Source organism: Arachis hypogaea, chromosome 19 (assembly GCF_003086295.3).
Source record: "Arachis hypogaea cultivar Tifrunner chromosome 19, arahy.Tifrunner.gnm2.J5K5, whole genome shotgun sequence".
NCBI classification, from domain to species: domain Eukaryota; kingdom Viridiplantae; phylum Streptophyta; class Magnoliopsida; order Fabales; family Fabaceae; genus Arachis; species Arachis hypogaea.
The window spans coordinates 151,975,861-152,003,526 of NC_092054.1; the positions used below are offsets into that span (position 1 = coordinate 151,975,861).

Consider the following 27,666-nt stretch of genomic DNA (forward strand, 5'->3'; position numbering starts at 1 on the left):
CCCCTTGTTTGAAGGCTTTATCTTCCTCTACCTTACTTCCAGATAAAGGTTAGTCTTTTCTTCTCTTCTTTACGGCGTGCTTTCTGTTTGCATGCTTTTATTCTTTAGATAGAGAGAGGTTGATTCGTAGGCTCTGATTCCGTATTTCCCTTAGAGACCATGTTTTTTATTTTCTTTTCTTTTTCCTTTGTAGGTTTCACTCACCTTTTTAGGAAAAGAAATATCTTCTGTAGAAATTCTTACTCAGTGGGTCGATGTCACAGTCTTAGGAGAGGAACCTCTGGTTGACACTGATTTTATTACTGACCTTCGCACTCGTTACCGGCTCTGCACCTCTGATAAGGATGAGCCAAAGTATGAACTGCTTGCCCCGGGCCCAGAAGACCGGGTTTGCTTCGGGAGGGCTACTAAGACGGCCCCTCATTTCTTCTTTATGTATGAGAACATGATTACTCGTTTGGGTGTTTTCCTTCCATTTTCTGATTTCGAAATGGCTGTCTTACGTCACTGCCGTGTTGCTCCTACCCAACTCCACCCCAATTCCTGGGGTTTTCTGAAAATCTACCAATTTATCAGCCATGCTTTAGACTTTCCGACTTCTTTGAGGATTTTCTTCTTTCTTTTCCACATGATCAAGCCCTTCAGTGGGCAAAATAACAAGCAATAATGGGTGTCTTTCCGAGCTATACAAGGTTGGAGAGTTTTTACCCTTTTTGATGAATCCTTCCATGACTTCAAAAATTATTTTTTCAAAGTTCAAGGCGTAGAGGGTCACCACCCCTTTTTCTTGGATGAGAATTCTTCTCCTCGCTTTCCCTTGTACTGGTTAGAGGCTTCCCCTGTGAGAAATATGGTTTGGAGGATCTGGATGAGGTGGAGGCATCTATTGTAGGGTTCCTCCGAGAAGTATGGGGGAGGGCCCCATATCTGGATACCAAAAAATTTCTCCAGGGGTCGTCGTCTTTTGTCCAGACACAATTGGTAGCTTTTATCTACTTTGTTTCCGACTTGTTTCTACCGACTTGAAGTTTACCGACTTGTTTTACTAATTGTTTTCTTTTACAGAGATGGCGAGGAAGAATTCCAATGAGTCTTACCAGAGAGTCCAGGAAGCCAAGGCGAGGTCTCGCGCCAGAACTGGTGGTGCCATGGTAACTAGCTCTCCTCTTCCTCTTCCTCCCCCTTCTTCCCGAAATTTGGGGACTCCTTCTCAACCTATTGTTATCTCCTCTTCGGCTTCTTCTCAGCCGTCCCCTCCTCCCCGACCTTCCCTTGAGCCATAGAAGAAGAAGCGCAAGGCTTTAGAGTCTGGCTCTTCTTTTGAATGTGAGGTTAAGGTGGATGCTCCTGCATTTATCCAAAAATTCATCTATCCCCATACCCGTATAGGTATGGATGATGTTTCTATTCGGAACCACCTCACTATTCTGGCTGAGGAGAGCATCAGGGCGGCGAGGATTTGTGCCAAGTTCCTTGATATTTTTGAGAAGACTCATCTTAGCTCTCTGGGTTCAACCTCTAAGGTTGAAGAGTTGGAGAGAAGGCTTCTCATATATCAGGAACATGAGAAGGAGTTGAAGAAGGAGGTTGCCAAATTGAAGGAGGAGAAGGATGGCCTCCGAGAGAAGGAGAGCAAGTTACAAGCCCAATGTACCATGGAGGAGGGCTTGAGAAAGAAGGCACAGGAGAGTTGTCAGAGTTTATTTGAGGACCTTGTGGCTGTAAGGAGGGATTTGTTGAATTCTCGGACTGCCTATGCCGAGTTGGAGGACTCTATTGCTGAGGGGGGAGGAGACCTGGAGGATTTTTAAGGAGCAGGTCGGAGTTCTAGCTCCCGACCTGGATCTCTCTCCTTTGGATCCTGACAAGGTCGTTATTGGTGGTGCCATAGTTTATCCCCCAGCTCCCGAGGTCGTCACCGAGTCAGATTTGAAGACTCGGGGGCAGAGAATCATTGAGTCCCCTCCTCATCAAAAGGATGTTCCGAGTTCCTCAAGACCTCACGGTGCCTCTTCTCCGACTCCTATGGACACTTCTCTCCCTGGTTCTGATGGCGCTCCGACTTCTCTTTCCGACTCTGGTGGTGATCCGACTACTCCCTTCGGTCCTGGTGGTGATGCTCTTTAAAAATTTATTATTTGTTGGCTATATGGGGCCCGGCCTGTGGGTCCCCTCTTTTTAACTCTTTATATTTGTGGTGGTGGTATGTTGACATTGGCCTTTTGTGGCCGTAAACAAAAAATATTTATAATTACCCTTTTTTGAATAAGGGTTATTTTAACAAAAATACCCTTTTGGTATAAGGGTTTCAGCTACCTTTTTGTGTGCATGCTTTTCTGATTTTGTTTTTTCGAAGTCCCCTTGATCTTTTCTAAAAAACCTTTCTTTTGGCTTGTCTGTTTTCCTGAGCCTTTTCGTTTTAAGAACTTTAGGACAGCTTTTAAGCTTTTTCTAGGTTTTTTCGATCCCTTTTTTGTTATTCCTAGTACTCAACTTTGTTTTATTGAGTATTTATGACTTAGGTTATTTTTGCGATGCGTTTTCTTTTCTACTCGGTTTTTCATTTCGACTTATGAGTCAGAATGTTTTCGAGTTCCTCACGATCAACTTTTATAACCTCTTTACACCGACTTGTACCTCGTCGTTTTATCCTGACGACCATCTAGGTCAGTTCATGGGATTTTCACGTTTTGTCGAGCTTAAGTCGGCGCGTTTCGTAGAAAAGTAAACGAGAAGGAATTTATAAGAGATATTATAAAAAAGACCTTTATTTATTTGGGGAGGTACTTTTGCGGCTACTAAGGGTTTAATGATCTATTCCCCCCTTAGCCTCCACTATGATGCCTCGTTAAAAACCCTTCTTCAGAAAAAACCCTTTAATTTTTGGGAAAGTTCGCCTTTAGCTATAGTACATTTTCATGTTACAAGCATGCCACGACCTTGGTAGCTCGGCGCCGTTTAAGTCGGTCACCTTGTAATAACCTTTTCCTAAGACCTCATTAACTTTGTAGGGTCCTTTCCAATTGGTAGCGAGTTTTCCTTCCCCCGATTTGTTGACTCCTATGTCGTTTCTGATTAAGACCAGATCGCTTAGTGCGAAACTTCTTCGAATGACTTTCTTGTTGTATCTGGTAGCCATCCTTTGCTTCAGCGCTGCTTCTCTTATCTGGGATTGTTCTCGGACTTCGGGGAGCAACTCGAGCTCCTCTTTGTGCCCCTGTATGTTTCCGATTTCATCATGGAGAATCACTCTTGGGCTTTGCTCACTGATTTCCACTGGTATCATAGCTTCTACCCCATAGACAAGTTGGAAGGGTGTTTCTCCAGTTGCAGATTGGGGTGTCGTCCGATAAGCCCACAACACTTGGGGGAGCTCCTCTGTCCAGGCTCTTTGTGCATCTTGTAGTATTTTCTTTAGCCCTGCCATTATGACTTTGTTGGCTACCTCGGCTTGTCCATTTGCTTGTGGGTGTTCCACCGAGGTGAACTGGTGTTTGATTTTCATACTAGCCACTAGGCTTCTGAAGGTGGAATCGGTGAACTGGGTTCCATTATCTGTGGTAATGGAGTGAGGTATCCCATACATTGTGATGATATTTTTGTAGAGGAACCTCCGACTTCTCTGGGCGGTGATGGTGGCCAATGGTTCTGCTTTTATCCACTTTGTGAAATAGTCTATTCCCACAATTAAGTATTTGACTTGTCCTGGCGCCTGGGGAAAAGGACCTAACAAATCCATTCCCCATTTTGCGAAGGGCCATGGAGAAGTTATACTAATGAGCTCCTCGGGGGGAGCCACGTGGAAATTTGCATGCATTTGGCAAGGTTGGCATTTTTTCACAAATTCTGTGGCATCTTTCTGCAAGGTCGGCCAGCAGAATCCAGCTCGGATTACTTTTCTGACTAGCGACCTGGCTCCGAGATGGTTTCCGTAGATCCCATTGTGGAACTCCTCTAGCACTTCAATGGTCCTTGAGGTCGGTACGCACTTCAACAATGGCGTTGATATTCCTCTTTTATAAATGATATTTTTCACCAGAGTGTAATATTGTGCTTCCCTCCGGATTTTCTTGGCCTCTTTTTCCTCTTTGGGGAGGATGTCGAATTTTAGGTATTCGACCAGAGGATTCATCCATCCGAGATTTAGCCCGGATACCTCAAGGACATATTGTTTGCCCTCTGCTTTTACTACAGAGGGCTCTTGGAGAGTTTCCTGGATCAGGCTTCTATTATTCCCTCCTAGCTTAGTACTCGCTAACTTGGAGAGGACGTCTACTCTGCTATTGAGATCCCGAGTTATATGCTTAACTTCGGTTTCGGCAAAGCGCCCGAGGTATTCCAGAGTTTTTTCCAGGTATCTCTTCATGTTTGGGTTTTTGGCCTGATACTCTCTATTTATCTGGGAGGTCACCACCTGAGAGTCACTGTATATCATCACTTTTGTCGTACCGACTTCTTCGGCCAGCTTCAGTCCTGCAATCAGGGCTTCATATTCTGTCTGATTATTTGAAGCTGGGAATTTAAATTTGAGGGATACCTCTATTTGAGTTCCCATTTTGTCGGCCAGTATTATACCTGCACCGCATCCTGTCTTGTTTGAGGATCCATCTACATAAAGTTCCCATGTAGTTGGCTTTTCCTCTTGATCTCTCGCGTATTCTACTATGAAGTCGGTGAGGCATTGGGCTTTGATTGCTGTCCGAGTTTCATATTTCAAGTCGAACTCGGAGAGCTCTATTGCCCATTGAACCATTCTCCCCGCAACATCCGTCTTTTGGTGGATTTGCTTCATAGGTTGGTTCATCCGGACTTTTATTGTATGTGCTTGAAAGTAAGGCCGTAGCCTACGTAAGGCTATTACTAAGGAGTAGGCAACATTCTTTAGTTTGTGGTACCTAAGCTCGGGGCCCTGTAGAACTTTGCTGATGAAGTAAACTGGATGCTGTCCGACCTCGTCCTCTCTTATCAAGGCTGATGTGACAGCTTTGTCTGCTACGGACAAATAAAGGACGAGGTCCTCCCCGACTAGAGGTCGGGTTAGTATTGGTGGTTGGCTCAAGAATCTTTTGAACTCCTGGAACGCTCCTTCGCATTCTGGAGTCCATTCGAACTGGCATCCCTTTCTTAATAAGGAAAACAGTGGAAGGGATTTTAGTGCCGATCCTACCAAAAATCTAGAGAGGGCTGCGAGTCGGCCATTCAGTTGCTGAACCTCTCTTAAGCAAGTCGGGCTCTTCATTTCTAGGATAGCTTTACACTTATCGGGATTTGCTTCAATCCCTCTCTGTGTTAGCATGAATCCTAGGAATTTTTCGGCCCCCACCGCGAAGGTACACTTTGCGGGATTTAGCCTCATCCCGTGTAACCTTATGGTGTCGAATACTTGCGAGAGGTCGGCTAAGAGGTCAGCTTCTTCCTTGGTTTTTACTAGCATGTCGTCTACGTAGACTTCCATTAAGTTCCCAAGGTGGGAAGCAAACACCTTGTTCATCAGCCTTTGGTATGTGGCCCCTGCATTTTTTAATCCAAATGGCATGACCACGTAGCAAAATTTTGCTCTAGGCGTGATGAATGATGTTTTCTCCTGGTCTGGCTCATACATTGGGATTTGGTTATATCCCGAGTAGGCATCCATGAACGACAAGTATTGATATCCCGAGCTAGAATCTACTAGGGTATCAATACTCGGGAGTGGATAAGGGTCTTTGGGACATGCCTTATTTAAGTCGGTGTAGTCAACACACATCCTCCATTTGCCGTTTTGCTTCTTGACTAGCACTACATTTGCTAGCCATGTTGGATATTTAACTTCTCTAATGAAGTCGGCTTCTAGGAGTGCCTGAACTTGCTCTTCCACCACCAGGGCTCGTTCCGGGCCGAGCTTGCGCCTTCTCTGTTGTACAGGTCTGGATCCCGGATGTACCGAGAGTTTGTGGGACATGAGCTCGGGGTCTATCACGGGCATGTCGGAAGCCTTCCAGGCAAAGAGGTCGGAATTGTTTCTTAGGAGCTTAGTCAACCCTTGCTTCAGGGTTTCCCCTAGGTTGGCTCCTATGCTGGTATTATTCCCTTCCTCTTCGCCGACCTGTATTTCTTCAGTTTTTCCTCCTGGCTGTGGTCGTAGCTCTTCTTTGGCCCTTGCACCACCGAGCTCTATGGTGTGAACCTCTTTGCCTTCTCCCCTCAGGTTCAGGCTTTTGTTGTAGCACTTTCTTGCCAACTTCTGGTCTCCTCGCACTGTTGTTATTCCTGCAAGTGTCGGAAATTTCATGCAAAGATGGGGGGTAGACACCACCGCTCCGAGTCGATTCAGGGTAGTTCTGCCGATTAGGGCATTGTATGCTGACCCCACGTCGATGACTATAAAGTCTATGCTCAGAGTTTTGGACTTTTCCCTCTTTCCAAAGGTAGTGTGGAGGGGTAGAAATCCCAGTGGTTTTATTGGCGTGTCGCCTAGCCCATACAAGGTGTCGGGGTAGGCTCTCAACTCCTTTTCATCCGGCCCTAATTTTTCAAACGCGGGCTTGAAAAGGATATCCGCCGAGCTTCCTTGATCCACTAGGGTTCTGTGGAGATGGACATTAGCTAGGATCATAGTTATTACCACTGGATCGTCGTGTCCAGGGATTATTCCTTGCCCATCTTCCTTTGTAAATGAGATGGTAGGGAGGTCGGACGATTCATTTCTGACCTGGTAGACTCGCTTGAGGTGTCTTTTGCGAGCGGACTTGGTGAGTCCCCCTCCTGCGAATCCGCCTGAGATCATATGTATATGTCTCTCCGGAGTCTGCAGTAGTGGGTCTCTTCTATCCGCATCGTCTCGCTTTCTTTTTCCATGATTGTCCGACCTTTCTATGAGATATATGTCAAGTCGGCCTTCTCTGGCCAGCTTTTCTATCACATTTTTAAGGTCGTAACAGTCATTTGTTGAGTGACCATATATTTTATGGTACTCACAGTAGTCACTGCGACTCCCTCCCTTTTTATTTTTAATGGGCCTGGGAGGTGGCAGCCTTTCAGTATTGCAAATTTCTCTGTATACGTCCACTATAGAAACCTTTAGAGGAGTATAAGAGTGATATTTCCTGGGTCTGTCAGGACCGAGGTCTTCTTTCTTCTTGGGCTCCCTTTCTCTCTCTTTTATTGAGGGAAGGTGCCCAGGTCGCCAGCTCGACTCTCTCAGCCTGGCATTTTCCTCCATGTTGATGTACTTTTTAGCTCTTTCTTGTACATCACTCAGGGAGGTGGGGTGCCTTTTTGATATGGACTGTGAGAAGAAACCTTCTCTAAGTCCATTTACCAGCCCCATAATGACTGCCTTGGTGGGCAGGTCTTGAATCTCTAAGCATGCTTTGTTGAACCTTTCCATATAATCTCGTAGAGGTTCTTCGACCTCCTACTTCATTCCCAGGAGGCTCGGTACATGCTTTACTTTATCTTTCTGAATGGAGAACCTCATCAGAAACTTCCTCGAGAGGTCCTCAAAGCTGGTGACCGACCTTGGAGGGAGACTATCGAACCACTTCATCGCTGCTTTTGATAAGGTAGTCGGGAAAGCTTTGCAGCACGTTGCATCAGAAGCATCAACCAGATACATCCGACTTTTAAAGTTGCTTAGATGATGCTTTGGATCGGTGGTTCCGTCATAGAGGTCCATATCGGGGCTTTTAAAGTTTTTTGGAACTTTTGCCCTCATTATGTCCTCACTAAAAGGGTCCTCCCCTCCCGGGGGCGACTCTTCTTGATCTTCACGGGAGTTCCGACCTCTGAGGGAGGATTCTAACTTTAAGAATTTTTTCTCTAACTCTTTTCGTCGATCCATCTTCTCTCTTAGGTGCTTTTCTATCTCCCTTTGTCGCTCCCGTTCCTGTTCCAGCTGTTCCAAGTGACTTTGGTGGATATGGACTAGCCCCATTAGTTCAGTTGCGTGGGGTGGTCCATCCTTTTCTGACTCACGCCCCTCCGAGGAATTTGTCTTCGGATTTTTAAATCCGGAGGTTCCTTCCCTGTGTTGGTCGTTGGTTTCCTGGTGGAGGGTCAGGTCTGCGTCGTGGTTTCCGGTATCCAGATTCTCTTGCTCGGAATCCGATGCCACATGACCATCTTCAGGGGATATATCCGCCATTACTGCCTGATCTCTCGGGTCTCCGGCAACGGCGCCAATGTTACGATGGGTAACCGGAGATTATTGGGTTGGATTAGTTTGGCTGGCCCAATCGTTGGAATGAGGGAGTATCCAAGCGGATTGATGATCCAAGACCCTCATCCGACTTCGGTATGAGAGAATGGGGGGTGGTACCTGCAAAGACACTCCGATGCCAAAGTCAGCAAAGGGAGCAAAACAGGTCTAGAGAGTATTGGGCTTCTGAGATACCTGAGAAGTGTCAGTGTATTTATAGTGGTGAACCCATAACCACCGTTGGTGTAGTTCCGTTATTCATGGGGAATAACCGTCCCTTTATCTTAGGGAGGTTGAGATATGGCTCCAGGAAGTGGGTAGAGAGATTTTAGGGGCAGTTACTCATTTGAATGGATGTTTATCTGCCAGCTAATCTTCGTCCCGACTTCTTTAGAGCAAGTCGTGGTAGGAACCGACTTCGTGGGGTGAAGGTCGGTGTAGAGCGAGGCTTAATCCTTTGGATTGGGCCTTTCGTTTGGACCTGAGCCTTATCATTGGGTCAGGGTATAAACAATAACCTAAAAAAAATACAAAATTTTAGTCTATTTTAAAAAAAAATTGTTCATACTTTCAGTTTAAAAAAAAAAATCACTAAATCATTTACCTGAATGGTTTTGGTTTAGTTGTGGTGACTGGTCCTCATTATGGGTGCTGCCGTTTTGCTTTGTGGGTTTTTTTTTATTTTTGGTGGGGTAAGATTGATAAGGATGGAAGCGAGCCGTTTTGAGTGGAACTGAGAAGAGAGGACGAAAAAATGGGAAAGAGAAGGGGTTACTAAAGTTAAAAATCTTCACGCTGGAATGAAGGAAAATTTTTCATCCACGTGTAAACCATGCACACAAAATAAAACTGACGTGGCTGAGAAAACGGCGGTAACGTTTTCCTGTAGCAGTCAGTGATCCCCACAACGGCGGTAAACACATATTTTTGGGCATTTAACTGGATAATACCAACCTAAGCCCAATATTAAAAATAAAAAACTCACATTTTGTTAAGCTGTATCATTTTTTGTGTATATAAGACTCAAGGACGGAGATAAGGAGGGCGAGTGAAAGCTTCGGCCCTTCTCCCAATTTTTTAAAAAAAAAAGATTAATAGTAATTTAAATTATTAAGTATGATTTAATTTTTTAAAAAATTTATTAGTATTTAGTTCAGTATAAATAAAAAGTTCAGTCGATCTAAATATTAATGATTTCTAATACTAAAAAGTAATAACAATATTTAAAAAAATCTGAAAAAGATATTATTACTAATATTTTTTAATTAAATAAAATTTTTTAAATCTCATAAAATGAATTTTTTTTTGTGACCGTCCTTCTTGATTCATTTGGTATTAATTCTTTCTGTTTCAACGGCTACAATTAAGAGATCCTTTTCAACTATAAATATTGTGAAGAATAACTCAAAAACAAAATGAAAGATGAATTTCTTACTAATTGTCTTTTAATTATATTGAAAAGAAAATTGCTGAAAATTTTGACAAAAATTCTATTATTGATGAATTTTATGATACGAAAAATCGACTACTTCATTAATAAAAAATATACATATTTTTTGTACTTTAAAATATTCTCTATCGATATATTTTTGTAATACATCTTATATTATATAATTTTTTATAATTATTTAATATTATATATGTTATTAGCCTTACATAATAGTATTTCTGGATCCGTCCCTATCTATAGTATAATCGGGATAATGCAAAACATGTACGTAGAAACATATATACATGGATTCTGGTAAGTAACACAATCGTATTACTGTTGATATAATAGAACAATCAACATAAAGAAAGGGAATGGGGATGTTTAATTTAACTAATTAAATGTAACACATGTTTCATTCAGCCATATATTCAGGTAATTATAGTACTGTTTTAATTTTGTTAAGGATTATATATTAAACCGCACAATTTTTTTTTTTTGTGATGGAGTGGAATATTCAACCAAAAAGACGGTAAATTTTACTTTTCCAATCACATTATGATAATAGAAAAGAAACTAAGCTACTGAAAAACAAATATAATTAGCTTTGGGATAATGAATACATTTCCGTTATTCTAAACTAAGAAAATTAAAGACTACATAGATTTGTTCCACCCAAGTTAACTTAAAAACACATTATTTGAAGTTTAACTTGAAGTAGTTCAATAATTAGGTTCATCCTTGAACTCTAAGTTGTTATGTGATTAGTTACCCAAAATTAGGCACAACAAATAAACATCAGAAATAGGCATAAACCTCATCAACAAATCAATCATCACATCCTTTTTCTGTTAACTTTTTCTATTTATCATATCACATTATTAGTTGTCCCATCCTCTTGTCCATTGTTGTCATACTGAATTTCAGTTCAATAACTCGAAATTCATCAAGACAGTAGACACAACAATAAGAAGAAAAATAATATATTATCCTAGTTATCATCAAGAGTGATGATCATAATTCATCAAGAACAACATAGAATGATGATGCCAAATAATAACTCTGAAACGTGTTCATCACCTTCTAATAATAATAAAGAAATAATGGGGAAACGTTTGAGGTACGAAGAGAACGCAGGGTTTCAGAAGTTCAAAGGCGTTGTTCCTCAGCAAAACGGGCATTGGGGAGCACAAATATACGCAAACCACCAGAGAATATGGCTGGGAACATTCAAGACGGAAAGAGAAGCCGCCATGGCTTACGACAGCGCCACCATCAAGCTAAGAAGCGGCGAAAGCCACAGAAACTTCCCGTGGAACGATCAAACCGTTCAGGAGCCTTATTTCCAGAGCTATTACAGCACGGAAACTGTTCTTACCATGATCAGAGACGGTACATATCCCTCCAAATTTACATCATTTCTTCAAAATCAAACCCATAAAGAAGAAGCCACAGGAACAATTTATTCCCATAATACGCGCATCAAGATTCGAGGAGGAGAACAGTTTTCTTGCACGCAACTGTTTCAGAAAGAATTAACGCCCAGCGACGTTGGGAAACTGAACAGGCTTGTTATTCCAAAGAAACATGCAGTTACGTATTTGCCCTTTGTTGATGGAAATAACAATAATAATAATAATGCAATGGAAGCAGGGGAATTCGGCGGCGGCGGCGGCAGCGGCGTTGATGTGGAGGTTATGTTTTACGATAAGTTGATGAGATCGTGGAAATTCAGGTACTGCTATTGGAAGAGTAGCCAGAGTTATGTGTTCACGAGAGGGTGGAACCGTTTCGTGAAGGACAAGAAACTCAAGGCTAAAGACGTCATTGCATTTTACATGTGCGAGCCTGTGAATAATGAAGTTCATCAGCACCGTCTGTTTGGGTTGATCGATGTGATTTATAATAATACGGAAAATGTTGAGACCACAAAACGAGAGGTAATTGGGAAGAGTACTACTAGGTTAGCTTGCAGTGAAGTAGTTGTAGAAGATATGGAAGAAGAAGATGAAGACAGAGAAGAAGAAGAAGAACATAAAGTAGTAGGGAGCAATAATAATAATAATAATGTTGATGGAATGGAGTTGAATCCACCACACAAAGGTGTGAAGCTATTTGGCGTATCTATCAACTGAAATAATTAGTGTTAATTAAAATGTTAAAAAAATATATACTAATTACCTATCATGTATATATACAATAATGCTGAGGAGGATGTGCATCTCCAATGAGAATTGCTTCTTGAATCCATTCTTACTCTTTAGGAAAGCAATCCAAAACCAAAAGAAAGCAGCCGGTTAGTTGGAGATGCTATAGTTCTTACCCATGTAAACTAAATTATTTTTATCGTTTTTAGAAAGATAAATCTGCTTTTACTTTTAGTGATTGTTTGGAGGTTATTTAATTTATGGTGTTTGCTACGGTAGGAGTCACCAATTTACTTCTCATCACAAATAAATACGAATTATTGTGTTGTGTCTCGTATAAACAAAAACCTGATTTGTCCAATGGTTGCTGCTTATGTAAACAATAATAATGATGCATTGATTGTGATTGTCATAACATTGATTGTCAATAATATCAATTTTTTATTGGGCATAATATTCAATTATTTTTTAATCACATCTAACTAAATTACACTTAATCATATTATTTTCATTATAAATAAATTTATTTTTTTATAATTTTACTCTTAAAATAATGTAATTTTTTATAAATAAATAAATAATTTTTTTATTAACCATGCAGCTCAAAATATGAAGACGTGAGATATTATAATATTCTTAAATTGTAAAGTCTATAGAAAATTAGAAAGTATTTCTAAAATTTACATAAAAGAATTACCAAATAGAAGCACACAATAATACGTCTCTAGAACTGACTCAACAAAGATAATAATAAAATAGGTAATAGAAGTCACCGAAATATTTAACATAGTCCATTTTGAATCAAAAGAATTGATTGAATGAGCAAAAAAAATCTTTGGTTTTTTATGAATTCACGTCAGAGTTCACACAAAGACCACCACCGCTCTGTTAATAATTTAATAAACCACTTAAACAAAATAAAAAATGATACAAACTAAATTTGCTATCCAACTGTCATCTTCCCACCTCATCTTATCACCAACTAATTTTTATTATTCTTATTTTTCCAAATTCTAAATTCTAACACATTAGCAATGTTGTCACTATAAATATTGTAGCACACCCATTTACTTCTCATGACAAATAAGAAAAAGTATAGGGTATCAACATATTATCTGCCAACTTATTACCAACAATAATTAATTATTATATTTTAAACACATATATAAAGAGACACATTCAAAAAATATATCTATAAAGACACTTTTATTAAACACAGTAATAAAAAAGACATTTTTATTAGACACATCCACAAAGATACTTCCATTAAATACAGTTATAAATAAAAGTTGGCAGAAATTGGCAGAAATATTGTTGGTAACGTAGCGGATTGAATAAATAAATACAAATTATTGTGTTGGGTCTCACATAAACAAAAACCTTATTTGTCCAATGGCTGCTGCTTCTGTAAACAATAATAATGATGCATTGATTGTGATTGTCATAACATTGATTGTCAATAATATCAATTTTTTATTAGGCATAATATTCAATTATTTTTTAATCACATCTAATTAAATTACACGTAATCACATTATTTTCATTATAAATAAATTTATTTTTTTTATAATTTTACTCTGTAATTTTTTATAAATAAATAAATAATTTTTTTATTAACCATGCAGCTCAAAATATGAAAACATGAGATATTATAATATTCTTAAATTGTAAAGTCTATAGAAAATTAGAAAGCGTTTCTAAAATTTACATAAAAGAATTACCAAATAGAAGTACATAATAATACGTCTTTAGAGCTGACTCAACAAAGATAATAATGAAATAGGTTCTGTGGAACATAGAAGTCACCAAAACATTTAACATAGTCCATTTTGAATCAAAAGAATTGATTGAATGAACCAAAAAAATCTTTGATTTTTTATGAATTCACGTCAGAGTTCACACAAAGACCACCACCACTCTGTTAATAATTTAATAAACCACAGAAACAAAATAAAAATGACACAAACTAAATTTGTTATCCAACTGTCATCTTCTCACCTCATCTTATCACCAACTAATTTTTATTATTCTTAGTTTTTCAAATTCTAAATTCTAATACATTACCAATGTTGTCACTATAAATATTGTAGCACACCAATTTACTTCTCATTACAAATAAATACGAATTATTGTGTTATGTCTCACATAAACAAAAACCTAATTTGTCCAATGGCTGCTGCTTGTGTAAACAATAATAATGATGCATTGATTGTGATTGTCATAACATTAATTGTCAATAATATCAATTTTTTATTAGACATAATATTCAATTATTTTTTAATCACATCTAACTAAATTACACTTAATCACATTATTTTCATTATAAATAAATTTATTTTTTTATAATTTTACTCTTAAAATAATGTAATTTTTTATAAATAAATAAATAATTTTTTTATTAACCATGCAGCTCAAAATATGAAAACGTGAAATATTATAATATTCTTAAATTGTAAAGTCTATAGAAAATTAGAAAACGTTTCTAAAATTTACATAAAAGAATTACCAAATAGAAGCACACAATAATACGTCTCTAGAACTGACTCAACAAAGATAATAATAAAATAGGTTCTGTAGAACATAGAAGTCACCGAAACATTTAACATAGTTCATTTTGAATCAAACGAATTAATTGAATGAGCCAAAAAAATCTTTGGTTTTTTATGAATTCACGTCAGAGTTCACACAAAAACCACCACCGCTCTGTTAATAATTTAATAAACCACTGAAACAAAATAAAAAATGACACAAACTAAATTTGCTATGCAACTATCATCTTCCCACCAACTAATTTTTATTATTCTTATTTTTCCAAATTCTAAATTCTAACACTACCAATATAATGTTGTTACTATAAATATTATAGCACACCAATTTACTTCTCATCACATATAGCACACCAATTTACTTCTCATCACAAATAAATAATAATTTTTGTGTTGTGTCTCACATAAACAAAAACCTTATTTGTCCAATGGATGCTGCTTGTGTAAACAATAATAATGATGTATTGATTGTGATTGTCATAACATTGATTGTCAATAATATCAATTTTTTATTGGGCAAAATATTCAATTATTTTTTAATCACATCTAACTAAATTACACTTAATCACATTATTTTCATTATAAATACATTTATTTTTTTATAATTTTACTCTTAAAATAAATATTTTTTTATTAACCATGCAGCTCAAAATATGAAAATGTGAGATATTATAATATTCTTAAATTGTAAGGTCTATAAAAAATTAGGAAGCGTTTCTAAAATTTACATAAAGCTAGGGGTGGCAGTGGGGCGGGTAGGGGCGGGTTTTTGCCCTACCCGACCCCGTCCCGCCGTCCTGTTACTCATATACTACCCGCCCCATCATTACCCGCGGGTACCCGCCCCGCCCCTACCCGCCCTTGTAAAAATTATATAACATTTTAATTGTTACATATTCATATATAAATTAAGACAAAAACTTAAAATTCATGCATAAATTAAAATACAAACATAAGATTTATATAATGTCAATAACTTAAAATTAAAAAAAGCTAATGTTTGATTACTATAAATTTAACACCATTATAAAAAAATTACAACATTAATATAAAAGAGTATTCGATCTTTATTTTTGATCATTTTTCACCGTTCTTGTCCTCAAAAGACAATGACAATCAAGGCATACTTTTCAATCCTTTCTTAAAGAATTCTTCTTACTCATCAAGAGGTATCATCACAATCTTAAAGCTCTCCTCATCTGACCTTAACTTGTCATAAACTCTATCAGACCGAAAGTAAAGTCAGTGCATCTTTCATATGAACTCAATGAGAAATAAAGCCCAACCATCTTGCTCTTGAATTCAAAAACAGCTATCTGAATGAATGAATAAATATACACACAATCACATTTGGAAACTGCTAGATATGTTTTAGTTTACAAGTTAATTAATTAGTAGCTTGCTTTATTTCCATAATAAGAAATCACAAAGTCACCAGAAGGAGATAGCAAGAGAGATTTCAAGGATTGGTTCCTCTTAGCTTCCTCTTCAAGATTCTTCAATTCTTGAATCTTTACTAATGTAAAAGTTGGAAGCACTTTGAAAACTTTACAAAGAAGCATTATAGCATAGGTAAGTATTAGATTGTAAATACTAGTATAAACTACAGAAGTACTAAATTTTTATTGTTCTGTTGATCTAAAGCATGAATATGATAGCCTCATTCTCAATCTAACATATATAACTAGTTGCAATACGCCAATATCATGAAAAATACTAGAGCCGATAACAATTTAAAATGAAAAATAAAGAACTGCAATCAAACACATATAAACAAAATTGTAATTACAATGTCTCTTATTCTCATTCAAAATAAAAAATTAAAAAACTGCAATTAGACACATAAAAACAAAATTACAATCACAAAGTCTCAAATGCTCAATCAAAATGAAAAATGAAAAATTACTGTAGAGACACAAACAAATTGCAATCAATAAAGTAATTCTCAATCAACAAATTTACAACAAAATTATCAATCAAACACATATATACCCACTTCAGCATATACATTTACAAAATTGAATAAAAAATTGTAAAACTTACAGTCACAGACTCAGAGAGACAAAGAGAAGGGGCTCTGGTGACAGGCTCACATGTAATGGCGATGGCCAAGCTCACAGCGACGGCAACCAAGAGATGAATCTGTGGAAGAACAAAAAAGAACTTAGATCTCACAATATGATGGAGAGGGAGAGAAAGGGAGAGAGAGAAAATGCGCACGAGAGAACAAGAGCGAGAGGAACTTACGGTCTTACGGAGCTAAAAACTGAGCAGCGACGGCAGGCTGGAGCTGCGGGCTAAGCGGCGATGGCGAGGAACTGTGCGCTGAGCGGCGACGGCGAGTAGCTGCGGGCTGAGTGGTGACGACGAGGAGCTGCGGTGACAGCAAGGAGTGGGCAACGACAGCGAGTAGTGGGCAACGACGGCGAGGGAATGAAAGGCTGAGCAGCGACGGCAAGGGGGTGAGGGACTGAGCAATGGAGAAGAGGACTATGGCCAGATGGTGTCTGAAGCTGATGGAGGCACAGAGAGAAAAACCTAATCCCTAAATATATATATGCACTCCGGGGCGGATAGGGGCGGGTTTATCCTGACCCCGAACCCGGCCCGGCCCGCTCAACTACCCGCCCCGACATAAACTCGCCCCGCTCCGGGTCGGGTTTAAACCCGCTCCGATCGGGTTGGGCGGGTCGGATACCCGCGAGTTCGGGTACTCCTGCCACCCCGCCCTAGGTACGATGATAAATTCATACGTATCGATACGTTTAAAATATAGACAAATAATAACAAGTCACGTGCAATTTATTTTCTACATCAACATTTAATTTTTGTTTTTTTAAATATATATTATATCACCACTTTTACTAATACACCCATTTAATTAAATAAAAATAAAAAATATTTTTTATTTAATTTTATAAAAAATCTTAAACATCCTTCTTTTATTTGATTAGACAAAAATATCCTTTTAAATTAACGAAATTTTAGAATTCAATTAATTCTAATTTTATAGTTCCAAATAATTTAAACAATAAAACAAAAACATATTAAAAAATAAAAAATCAAAATTTCTTCATATTTTCCAATTTCTCTAATCATTCGTGCCCCCTCTAAGCAAAACATATCAAGGAATCAAAAAATCGATCGTTCTTCATCTTCTCCAATTACCCCTCTGAAACAAAGCAGTGAAAGTCTCAAACCAAACCAAGTTCCAGGTGAAGGACCAGATCGGTTCCTACTTCTACTTCCCCACCATTGGCCTTCAGAGAGTTGCTGGTGGAGTCGGTGGCCTGAGAGTATTCAGCAGGTTGTTGATCCCAGTTCCATACCAGATCTTGAGGATGAGTATTGGTTCATCATCGGTGACTGATACACCAAGAGCCACAAGACTCTCCAAGGCTTCCTTGACGGCGGCCGCTCCATCGGAAGGCCCGATGGCATTGTCATCAACGGCCAAACCGCCAAGGGCGACGGATCCGACAAACCCATGTACACAATGAAGGCTAGAAAGACCTATAAGTTGAGAATCTGCAACACTGGCAGCGGCGAAGAACCTAGGATTTTGGTTTGAAAATTTCACTGCTTTGTTTTAAAGGGGTAATTGGAGAAGATGAAGAACGATTGATTTTTTGTTTCTTTGATATGTTTTGTTTAGAGAGGGGCACCAATGATTAGAGAAATTGGAGAATATGAAGAAATTTTGATTTTTTATTTTTTTAATATATTTTTGTTTTATTGTTTAAATTATTTGAAATTATAAAATTAGGATTAATTGAATTTTAAAATTTTGTTAATTTAAAAGGATATTTTTGTCTAATCAAATAAAAGAAAGATGTTTAAGACTTTTTATAAAATTAAATAAAAATATTTTTTTATTTTTATTTAGTTAAAGGGGTGTATTAGTAAAAGTGGTGATATAATATATATTTAAAAAAATAAAAATTAAATGTTGATGTGGAAAATAAATTCCACATGGATTGTTATTATTTGTCATATTTTAAACATATCGATACATATAAATTTATCATCGTACTGTAGCAAACACCTTAATTTATTAAGGTGAAAACTCAAATACATTTGATTTCATATGAGTTAAATGATAATTTAGACAAATCTATAAATCATTTAATATTTTTTAGCTATCAACTTCACACGAAAATAATTAAACCTTTTATCAAAGAAAAGTATGCTTCTAATTCAAAGAATTAATGCATTTATATTTATATATCTATTGATAACTTCATTATTAAAAACCAATTTAAGTTGATTTAGTAGTTAATTTACTAATCTACTTAAACAAGTATTGGGGGTGCGAATTCTGTCTCGTGCATGCAACAACATATTGACCAACGATAAATCTTTAAATGAAGTTCAGTACCGTGGCGGATTAGTTCTTAATTTGTCGAGTTAGAGAATATTGTAGAAATAAAAGAAAAAAAATTCATTATTAAAGTTCCTTTATCCCATTTAGTATATATTTTGAAATATTATTTTGGTAAAAATAAAAGTTAAATAATTTTTTTGAGTGTCTCTTAAACAAATTTGCGCATCAGCATATATTAAGAAATAAAATAACAATAAAATATTTTTTACAGTACATCAAAATATAAATTTAACTATGATAACTTTACATGAAACTTAGAATAATTTTGTTTTCAGCATTTTTTAAGAAACAATTGAAATGAGCCCTTATAATGTGAGCTTGGCATTTTGAAGTTTTAATATTCTTAACAACTAATATATTGGTTTTCTTTCTTTGGTCTTTAACTAATAGACTAATAGTAGTTTTTCTTTTTTGGGTGAGGAGAGTTGTATACTGTTCGGTTGGTCGGATACCGGACAGTTCGGGTAGGTATCTTGAGTGAGGGGGTGATCTCGTCTGGTCGTAGGCTACCGGGTTGGAGTAGGCGGGATCCCGAGCTCTTCACGTGAAAAGGGGGGACGTCATCTGCAAAAACACTCCGACGCTCTAGTCAGTGAGTGTGCTGGCGAAATAGGGGGAGAATGAGATGTGACGTACCTTGGGAGAAGGGTAGGTCCTTCCCCATATATACCGTGTCAGAGAGGGACAGATCCACTTTCTTCGAGACCTCCCTTGCACAGCTGTGGCAAAGCTGTCAGGGACGCGTGTTCGGGTCGGAATCTGAGCGTCTCACCCTCGACCGTTCGGGTCGGGTGCTGCTCGGGTCGGGCCGGCCCATAAACTGCTTGGGCCAGGCCGTAACATATACTAATATATATTTCTGAGCAGAAAAAATTTTAAACGGTTATTAATAATTATTTTGAAAGACAATGAGGTCTTTAAATTTTTTTTAGTTTTTTATATTTGTTTTTATAAGACTAATTAGTCTATTTATTAATATTTTTTTATGTTAATAAAGTAAGCTTACATCATATGTTAAACAGTTGATTTATCCGTTAAGAGTCAACTAAAATTGACATATTCTTTTTTGTTGAGAATCTTCTTGCTTTTTGAGGATAATTATCATGACTGTTTAGTTTTTTTTAATTATTTTTTTTAAATACATTTAAAACCGAAAATATTAGTGATTTTAAATTATTTTTACTTATAAAAATTAAATAAAAAATATATTAGTGATTAATCTATTACATAAATATGTTCTGGAGAAAAATCATTAATGGAAGACTAATTAGTCTTACAAAATTAAATATCAAAATTTGAAAAGAGTATTTTTTATTGGAAATCTTATGATCTTTCGAAAAAGTTATGGAAAAAGAGATGAATATTCAACTATTTTCGAGAGATTGAGAGAATAGTGTAGTAAAATAATAGGGTTAGCTACAAAAAATGTCCCAAATTATTTAGACGCTGGCAAAAATATACTCGAATTTTACTATAAGCAAAAATACCTTCAAATAATTTAAAAAACACAACAAAAATACCCAATAGTAAATATATATTTTTAGAAAGAAAAAGTTTAGGGCCAGCATTTTTATTAAAATTTTGTCAACACTAACCATCAAAAGAAAAACGAATAATTTTACATCATTAGATGCCATCTCACATCATTAAAAACACTGATGATGGCTAATTGATGACTACACATCACAAATTCTTGGTCCTCTAACACTCCTCTCTTAAAAAATACATTAGAGATTAAATTTTGATACCATTTTTTTACAAGCATGATTAAAAAAAATATTATTATTTTTAAAATTTTTTCTATAAAGTTTTTGTTAATAATTAATAATACTTTTAAAAAATCACAAAAAAATATATACTAAAAAAATTACCGAATTTTAAAAATAATAATATCTCATTTTTTTAATTATATTTATAAAAAATCATATCAAAATTTAATCTCTAAAATATTTTTTAAAAATATATATTTTTTGTTGAACATTTTGTTATATTTTTAAATTATTTAAAGATATTTTTGTTTATAATAAAATTTGAGTATTTAAATAATTCAAGAGGGTTTTTTGTAATTTACCCAAAATAATATATGATACGGGCCTTGGTCTTAGGGAAGAATATTTTCCAGAAAAGGCCCAAAGTTATGAGGCGTGTGGCGTAAGTTTTGGAGTAAAATTGTAAAAAGGTAAAATACGTGGGAAGTGGGAAGGGTTTGTTTAGGAGGGTTATAAAATTTCACACAAGCGGGAAAAATTTCCCCTCATTATTTATTTCCGTTTCTTATTAGTTTGAAACACCAAGGGGACTGATTTTCGCTTTCCCTTATTTGAATTTATTTTCTTGTCGCTTCAAAACCCAAACCCCTCTCTTTCTTCAAAGGCGCAAGCGCAGCAATTCCGTCTCAAATTAGGGTTCTTCAATTGTTCGACGATGGGTGGAAAACGAGTCACCAATAAGCGGCAACGCGACGCCGCCGCCGACCAGCTTCGCACTGTCAAGAGAGAACGCGTCGCCGCTGCTGAGGGCGCCGACGAGGCCGAGTCCCCTCAGAAACAAGATCCGGCAAGTCGCCGGTTCATACGCTCCGAGTTTTTCAAACTCAAAACTCTCATTAGTGGTATTTTTTTTATTATTATTCAAATTAACGGTAGCTTCTCTTCCTCTTTCTCTTTCTCCCTCTCAATGACACTCTCGTTTCAAATCTAACAGAGAAAAAGGACGATTTGATGAACACCGATTCCGACAAGTTCGATTCCATCTTGAATGAGTTCCACAAGCTCCACGATCAAGGTATTCTTCTTATCTTATCTACTTATTTGTGGTTATGTTGCTTATTTAGCTGCTTTCATTATCTGCCCTGAATGTTGAAGATGATTTAGTTAGGGTTTGGTTAATAGTTGGTGACAGTTGACACTGTATCTTCGATTTTGGCTTAAAGTCCAGAAGCCGAGAGAGCAGGTTGCAGATGCAGAGGCGCTGCTGGAGTTGACTAACAGTTTGGTGATGTCAGTGAGGTCTATGGTGAATGACAATATTACCCCTGCTGAATTTGTTGGCTGTTTGATCAAGGAATATGGCCAACCATCCATCCAAGACCCGGAGTGCAACTCGATCGACTGGAAAAAACTTGGTCTTGCTGTGTCCCCCATGTTTATGAAGGTTCAGGGTTGTTGCACCATGTGAGTTTTCTTTTTGCAGGGCTTCTTATATTTTTTATTCTTGTTTCTTTCTATCTTTCTTTCTCCTTTTTTTTTTCTGATTTTGTTTTGTGTTGTGTTTTCTAAAAGGCTTGGTCCCATGGAGAGGGAGTTGAAGCAACGCAAGATCGGAGTTCAGAGACAAAGAACAAAGCCAACATCTGAAAGGGCTAGGCCTCAAGAGGTTGGCTGAGTTTTACTTCCTTGCTTCTATTCCTTTTTTGTTTGCTGTGTTGTGAATGTTTATGTGATAAGCATCCGAAATCCATTGTTAATGAATTTTCATTATGCTGATTGTTATATAGTTGGATTTTTTGTTTACTCGTCTTAGTACATATTTAGCTATAAAGGGGTGTGGCTGTCTTTATTGTTTACTTTGTCTGTGTTCCATAATGTTTATAAAAATTGAAAGCAAATGTGGTGCTCAACTATGTTTCATATTCTTGCAAGTATTTTGGCACTGATTTCTAGTTATTGTTTGTTTGAAAAAGGTTGTCCAGCCCCAAGAAAAGGAAAGATCTGATACTGATCAAAACATGAAAGTAATGTTTGACATCTTGGCGAAAATGAGACGCGTTCAACTTGAATGTCTAATTCTGAACAGAACATCATTTGCTCAGACTGTTGAAAACTTGTTTAGCCTATCATTTTTAGTCAAAGATGGTCGGGCTCAGATCACTGTGGATGAAAACCGCATACACTACGTTTGTAAGACATGTTACCATAATATTCAACTAAATTTGTGCGCTCTTATTGTATTCCTGGGTCATCTGTACGATTGTACCAAAAATACTTGTTTTCTTTTCCAGTGCCTAGGAATGCTCCATCAGGTGATTCTCTGAGAGCTAAAGAAGCCACTTTCACTCATTTCATGTTCAGACTTGATTTCCAAGATTGGAAGGTATGAATTTGTCCCAGTACTTGTAAATTTGCAATTCAATGTGCATATATGATGCGATTTTTTGTCCACTTCTTTGTTTACAATTGCTAGTTTCTTTTTATTTAGCAATGCCTTACAACAAAGTTAATTGAATTTAAAGATGCGAGATACCAAATTGGGATCAAAGAAATGGTTCATGGCAAGATTTGTTATTTTATGGCACAGTAAATTAAACACCATAACGTTCTAGACAGATTGGCAGTATGGTTCATGAAGGAACATCTCTGTTGTCATCTCAATGCTCTACATCATTTACATCAATATTCTTTTGTTAATTCTGTTTTTGTCAACATTATTTACAGTTAATGAAGGATATGGTGCCTGAGGGCAAGGAGTTAATGCCTCATAGGACTCAGTTTTGCACTGTTGTTGGTTCTCAACCACAGATGGGTTCTGATGATGGTTCCCCACATCCTCTAACTGTCACACCTATCAGGAAATTTTCTCGGAACCGAGGGCTGGTTGTGCAGGAGGAAGGTGTGGTAGAGGAATCTCCTGAATGTGATGATGAAAAATCTTCCAGAGCAGCTGCCATCAGAACGTGTAAGCGTAAGCTTACATAAGCAGTAGCATGTTTGGGACTAGATCAACTTATGGTGTGTACATGAGTCTGTTTTCTTTTGTGCAATAGATATGTAATTGCTAGCAACCTATCAGACTGGCTTTTGCAGTATATATATGATGTAAATGTTCCTAGATCGGTGGCTTAATTTCTCTTGCCTCTTATGGACGTTGCTTATATTTGTTAGGAGTAATACACGTACTTGAGACGTGACTAATGTGTTAGATTAGACTTTGCAAACAGGTAGTTTAGAATTATCTTAATTCTATAAATTAAAATTGAGTTGGTGTTAAATAGTGCAAATTTACTTATTTAGCATTGTTTATGATAAATTGAATATTGTTCGAGTGATGTTAGTTGAAATCAATTTTGATATGTAATTACTAAAAGGGAATACATTTTGTATTATAATATAATTTTAATTTTAATCAGTAATATCTATAAATGGCCAAAATTGATAGTTAAAATTTTATAAAACCTTAGAAAGCGAAATAGCAAATGGGAAAATCGACCATAAGCTTGCATCTAAACAAGGGATTTAGTCAGTCTTAAATTAATTTAGTTTAAATAACTAAGCCATTGAAACCCAAGTGTTTGTGTCATGGTATGAGGGATGCAAACGTAGTTTCAATTCAACACATTCGAGAGAACTATACTATAATTTAGCTTCAACTCATGTTTTTTTGAAGATTTTTTTTCCCAAAAAAAAAAAAAAAATTAATAATAAGTACATGTCTTCAATCGTGATACACATTGATAGAATGCTCATGCTTCAACAAGAGCCAGAGTACTAACTCTAACTGTATCTATAGCTGGCTAGCTGCACTAGAACTTCCAACGATTTTCAGTGAAAAGGCTTTGGGAATTAAAAGTTCCTTATCCATGTTATGGACTATGATGAGTATGCTGATGTGGTTAGATGATTCTAATGATGCATTAACAGTAAGATATGCTATATATGTATCCAATGAGAAATTCTTTCAAAGTTCCAAAGAATAATAGTTCTCTTCAGTTTAGGTTTAGTCATTTTTAATTTCTCAGCCAGAAGTTTGGAAAGTGAAGTATCTAATAACACGTGTCTTTGATTAAATTTGTGTTTTCTCTCTAATTATGTAATTTCATGAATAACATAAACCCTTTTGCAGAATATGATAATTTCATGATTTATTGTTTCTTTTAACACACCATAAAATTATGTTGAGGTCCCCTGTTTTGTAGAAGAGTAGTGAGGGAGTGGTATGGCCTTCAAAGGAAGAGCTTTTCTGAGAGTAATTCCGAAGCCCTCTCTCATGTCCATCTCGTGGGGATTCATGCCACGTGGTAGAACCCAGTCAAACTTATGCAACAAAGATCCAAGTGCGAGTGGGAGCACCCTAGAAGCAAGTGGCATGGCAGGGCACATTCTTCTACCAGAGCCAAAGGGTATGAACTCAAAGTGGTGACCCTTGAAATCCACATGATCCATGTGCATAAACCTCTCAGGCCAGAAGAGCAATGGAGCGTCCCAGGCCTTCGGGTCCCTTCCAATGGCCCAAACGTTGACCAGAACTTGCGAGTGCTTGGGGATGTGGTAGCCCTGCAGCTTGCAAGAGTCCATCGCCATGTGAGGGACCAAGAACGGTAGAGGTGGGTGCAGTCTCAGGGTTTCTTTGATGACTGCTTTCAGATAAGGAAGGTGGTCGATGTCGTTCTCTTCCATGTTCCTGTGGGGCCCAATCTTCGTCCTCAGCTCCGTCTGCACCTTCTCCAGGGCTCTTGGGTTGTGCAACAGCTCCGCCATTGCCCACTCCAGTGTGCTCGTTGTTGTGTCTGTCCCCGCCGTAAACATTTCCTGTCACCACTCACCCCAGCCACGCACATAGTATTATTTTAGGAAAAAGTCTAAGAACAGTACTATTATTAAAAATACTAATGATATTTGTTCAGCTAGAATTCAAGCTAGAATTCAACAGGTATTGCTGGGACTTACAAAGACGACGACGTTGATGATTCTTGGAGAGAAAGTGTAAGGGCCAGTGGCAGCATCTCCATGAAACTCCAAAAGCACATCCAAGAAATCTTTACTCATTCCCCTTCCGCACCCACTCTCCATCCTCTCTTTAATGAACCATCCAGCAATCTCGAATGCTTTTTCCACGTGATACTGCGTCCTCCGCCGTATTCCCTGCGGATCAACCCACTTCAGCACCCCCATGAAATCCGCCACATTCGGCTTCCCTGCATACTCCATCACCTTCACCGCATGCTCGTAGAATCTCGCCCCTCTCTCCATCTCACCCTCCAACAAATCCTTCGAGAATATCAGGTTCCCAATCAGGTTGAACGACATCATGAAGAACAATCTCCCCACCTCAACGCCGCCGGAGGATTCATCTCCAGCCGCACCTTCTATGATCTGCACCATGCGGTTTATGCATTTTGCACGCACGGCCCGCATGGCATCTAAGCGACTCGTCGCGAAAAATTCTGTTGTGCTAAGTCGCCTCAGCATGCGCCAGTGCGGGCCGTACTGCGAGGTTATGAGGGAGCCTTCACATCCGTAAGGACCCCTCATAGCTTCGTAGATTTTCCTACCAGCGAGAATGACATCATTGTTTTTAAACATATGACATGCAGCCTCGCTGGAGGAGACTACCACGGTGCACATGGACCCTAACCAGAGAGTCATGATTGGACCGTGGTGTCGAGCCAGCTTTGCGAAAGACTCGTGTGGTGACAAAGACCAACCTAGTTGGAAGATGTTGCCGACCACCGGCCACCATCTTGGTCCCGGTGGAAGCTGCCTTAGCTCCTCCAATCTCCGGTGCCTGCGTTCTCTGATTAGTGCACAACCCATCCACACTAACATAGCTACCACCAATCCTACAACCTCGTAATGCATGATGCCTATGCCACTCTATCAGTTTTGCTTCTTTTTTTTTTTTTTTTAATTATTATTTTTGAGGAATGATATGATTCAATATGTGCATATTCCTCTTATGTAGTTGCTTCCTCCGCTATCAAACAAATTCGTCTCCATCAAGTCTAAAATAATTTCAATTATTATATATTAACTTGATTAATTACGCACATAAACCTATATTTTAGTGTGAAACCCAGAAAATTTTAGTATTAGGGACGAAAATAACAAAAAGTTAACATCAATATTTTAAATAATTTAATTAACACATAAAAAGTTATATTAATTTAAAAATATTTTTTTGTTATTTCTATATTTTAGCAATATTATATAATATATTTATCAAAAATGTTATTTGTACATTAAAATTAATCACTAAAATTAGTTACTAAAATATTTATGTATAAATATACGTGTGGTTTAATTTATTTTTAATATGTATTTATATTTTAATATATATTTTATACTAATAATTGATTTTGATGTACATATATATAACATAGTTTTATATTTATTGTTAATACTATAGGATCTTGTCCGACATCTTGTGTTCGTTAACTCACATTTTATTAATTATTTTTTATATAATATCATTATAATTTAATAGTTAAAGAATCTACAAAAAAATATAACATTATAGAAAGAAACAGAAGAATAATTACGAAATAGACAAAAATTTAAATTTAATAACTACAATTTTTTTATATATAAATATAGATAATGTTTCTTTTTCTATCAAGTAATTATTTACAAAATTGATACTCTATAATACTCATAGTAAAAACACTTTAAGGAAAATAATTATTATATGTAAGACGAAAACCAAATTAAATAAAATAATAAAATAAATGTACGATATATATATATATATATATATATATATATATATATATATATTCCATTAAATTTTTAAAAAATATATTAAATACTAATAGTCTTATTTTAATTTGAGAAACTACATTTATTTTTAGTTAATTGAATTATTATTATTATTATTCGAGCATATTTATTTTTAACGGGGGCATTATGGAGGCAAACCTGTTATTTAATTAACGGGGACATTATATACTTGTTAGAGAATCATTAGCATCAATTTAGACTAATTAGTATCGTCTATATTTATATAGTATATATGTATATTAATTGTAGGATTCTATGCCTTTATTACTCTGATTCATTTAGTACCTATAAATACTCCTTGTATATTGTACCTTTCAACACACTGAATAATACACTCTTCATATTAGTCTCTCAGTTTCTTGTTTCTAACATGGTATCAAGAGCCTAAAAGTTTTTTTCAATGAACATTTGTTCATAGCCTCCTTATCTTTCTCTTCCGACAGTGCTTCTTTGCTCTGGTTTTTCGTTCTGTTTCCGACGCTTTGGTTC

The 27,666-nt window shown here is 36.9% G+C and overlaps 3 protein-coding genes and 1 long non-coding RNA gene across 4 annotated transcripts; 2 read left to right on the forward strand and 2 right to left on the reverse strand.

The window, feature by feature from the left end:
- Positions 1–10,711: 10,711 nt before the first annotated feature.
- LOC112779100 (AP2/ERF and B3 domain-containing transcription factor At1g50680-like) lies at positions 10,712–11,743 on the forward strand. Its single transcript, XM_025823354.2, has one exon. The coding sequence runs from the start codon at positions 10,712–10,714 to the stop codon at positions 11,741–11,743; it is 1,032 nt and encodes a 343-aa protein (XP_025679139.2).
- Positions 11,744–15,299: 3,556 nt separating this feature from the next.
- Positions 15,300–16,833, reverse strand: LOC112777147 (uncharacterized). The gene is made up of 3 exons (XR_003190325.3): positions 16,549–16,833; positions 16,345–16,443; positions 15,300–15,617 (listed from the first exon to the last, which is right to left on the reverse strand). It is a non-coding gene; the product is annotated as an uncharacterized lncRNA (long non-coding RNA).
- Positions 16,834–20,924: 4,091 nt separating this feature from the next.
- On the forward strand, positions 20,925–23,672 carry LOC112776465 (non-structural maintenance of chromosomes element 4 homolog A). The gene is made up of 7 exons (XM_025820631.3): positions 20,925–21,296; positions 21,389–21,469; positions 21,618–21,858; positions 21,967–22,060; positions 22,368–22,584; positions 22,686–22,777; positions 23,119–23,672. Exons 1-7 carry the CDS (start codon positions 21,110–21,112, stop codon positions 23,377–23,379), a joined length of 1,173 nt encoding a protein of 390 aa, XP_025676416.1. The 5' UTR covers positions 20,925–21,109; the 3' UTR covers positions 23,380–23,672.
- A 768-nt stretch (positions 23,673–24,440) lies between these two features.
- LOC112778732 (cytochrome P450 76A1) lies at positions 24,441–26,313 on the reverse strand. Its single transcript, XM_025823024.3, has 2 exons — positions 25,348–26,313; positions 24,441–25,209 (listed from the first exon to the last, which is right to left on the reverse strand). The coding sequence occupies exons 1-2, from the start codon at positions 26,257–26,259 to the stop codon at positions 24,571–24,573; spliced, it is 1,551 nt and encodes a 516-aa protein (XP_025678809.1). The 5' UTR covers positions 26,260–26,313; the 3' UTR covers positions 24,441–24,570.
- Between the last annotated feature and the right edge of the window lie 1,353 nt (positions 26,314–27,666).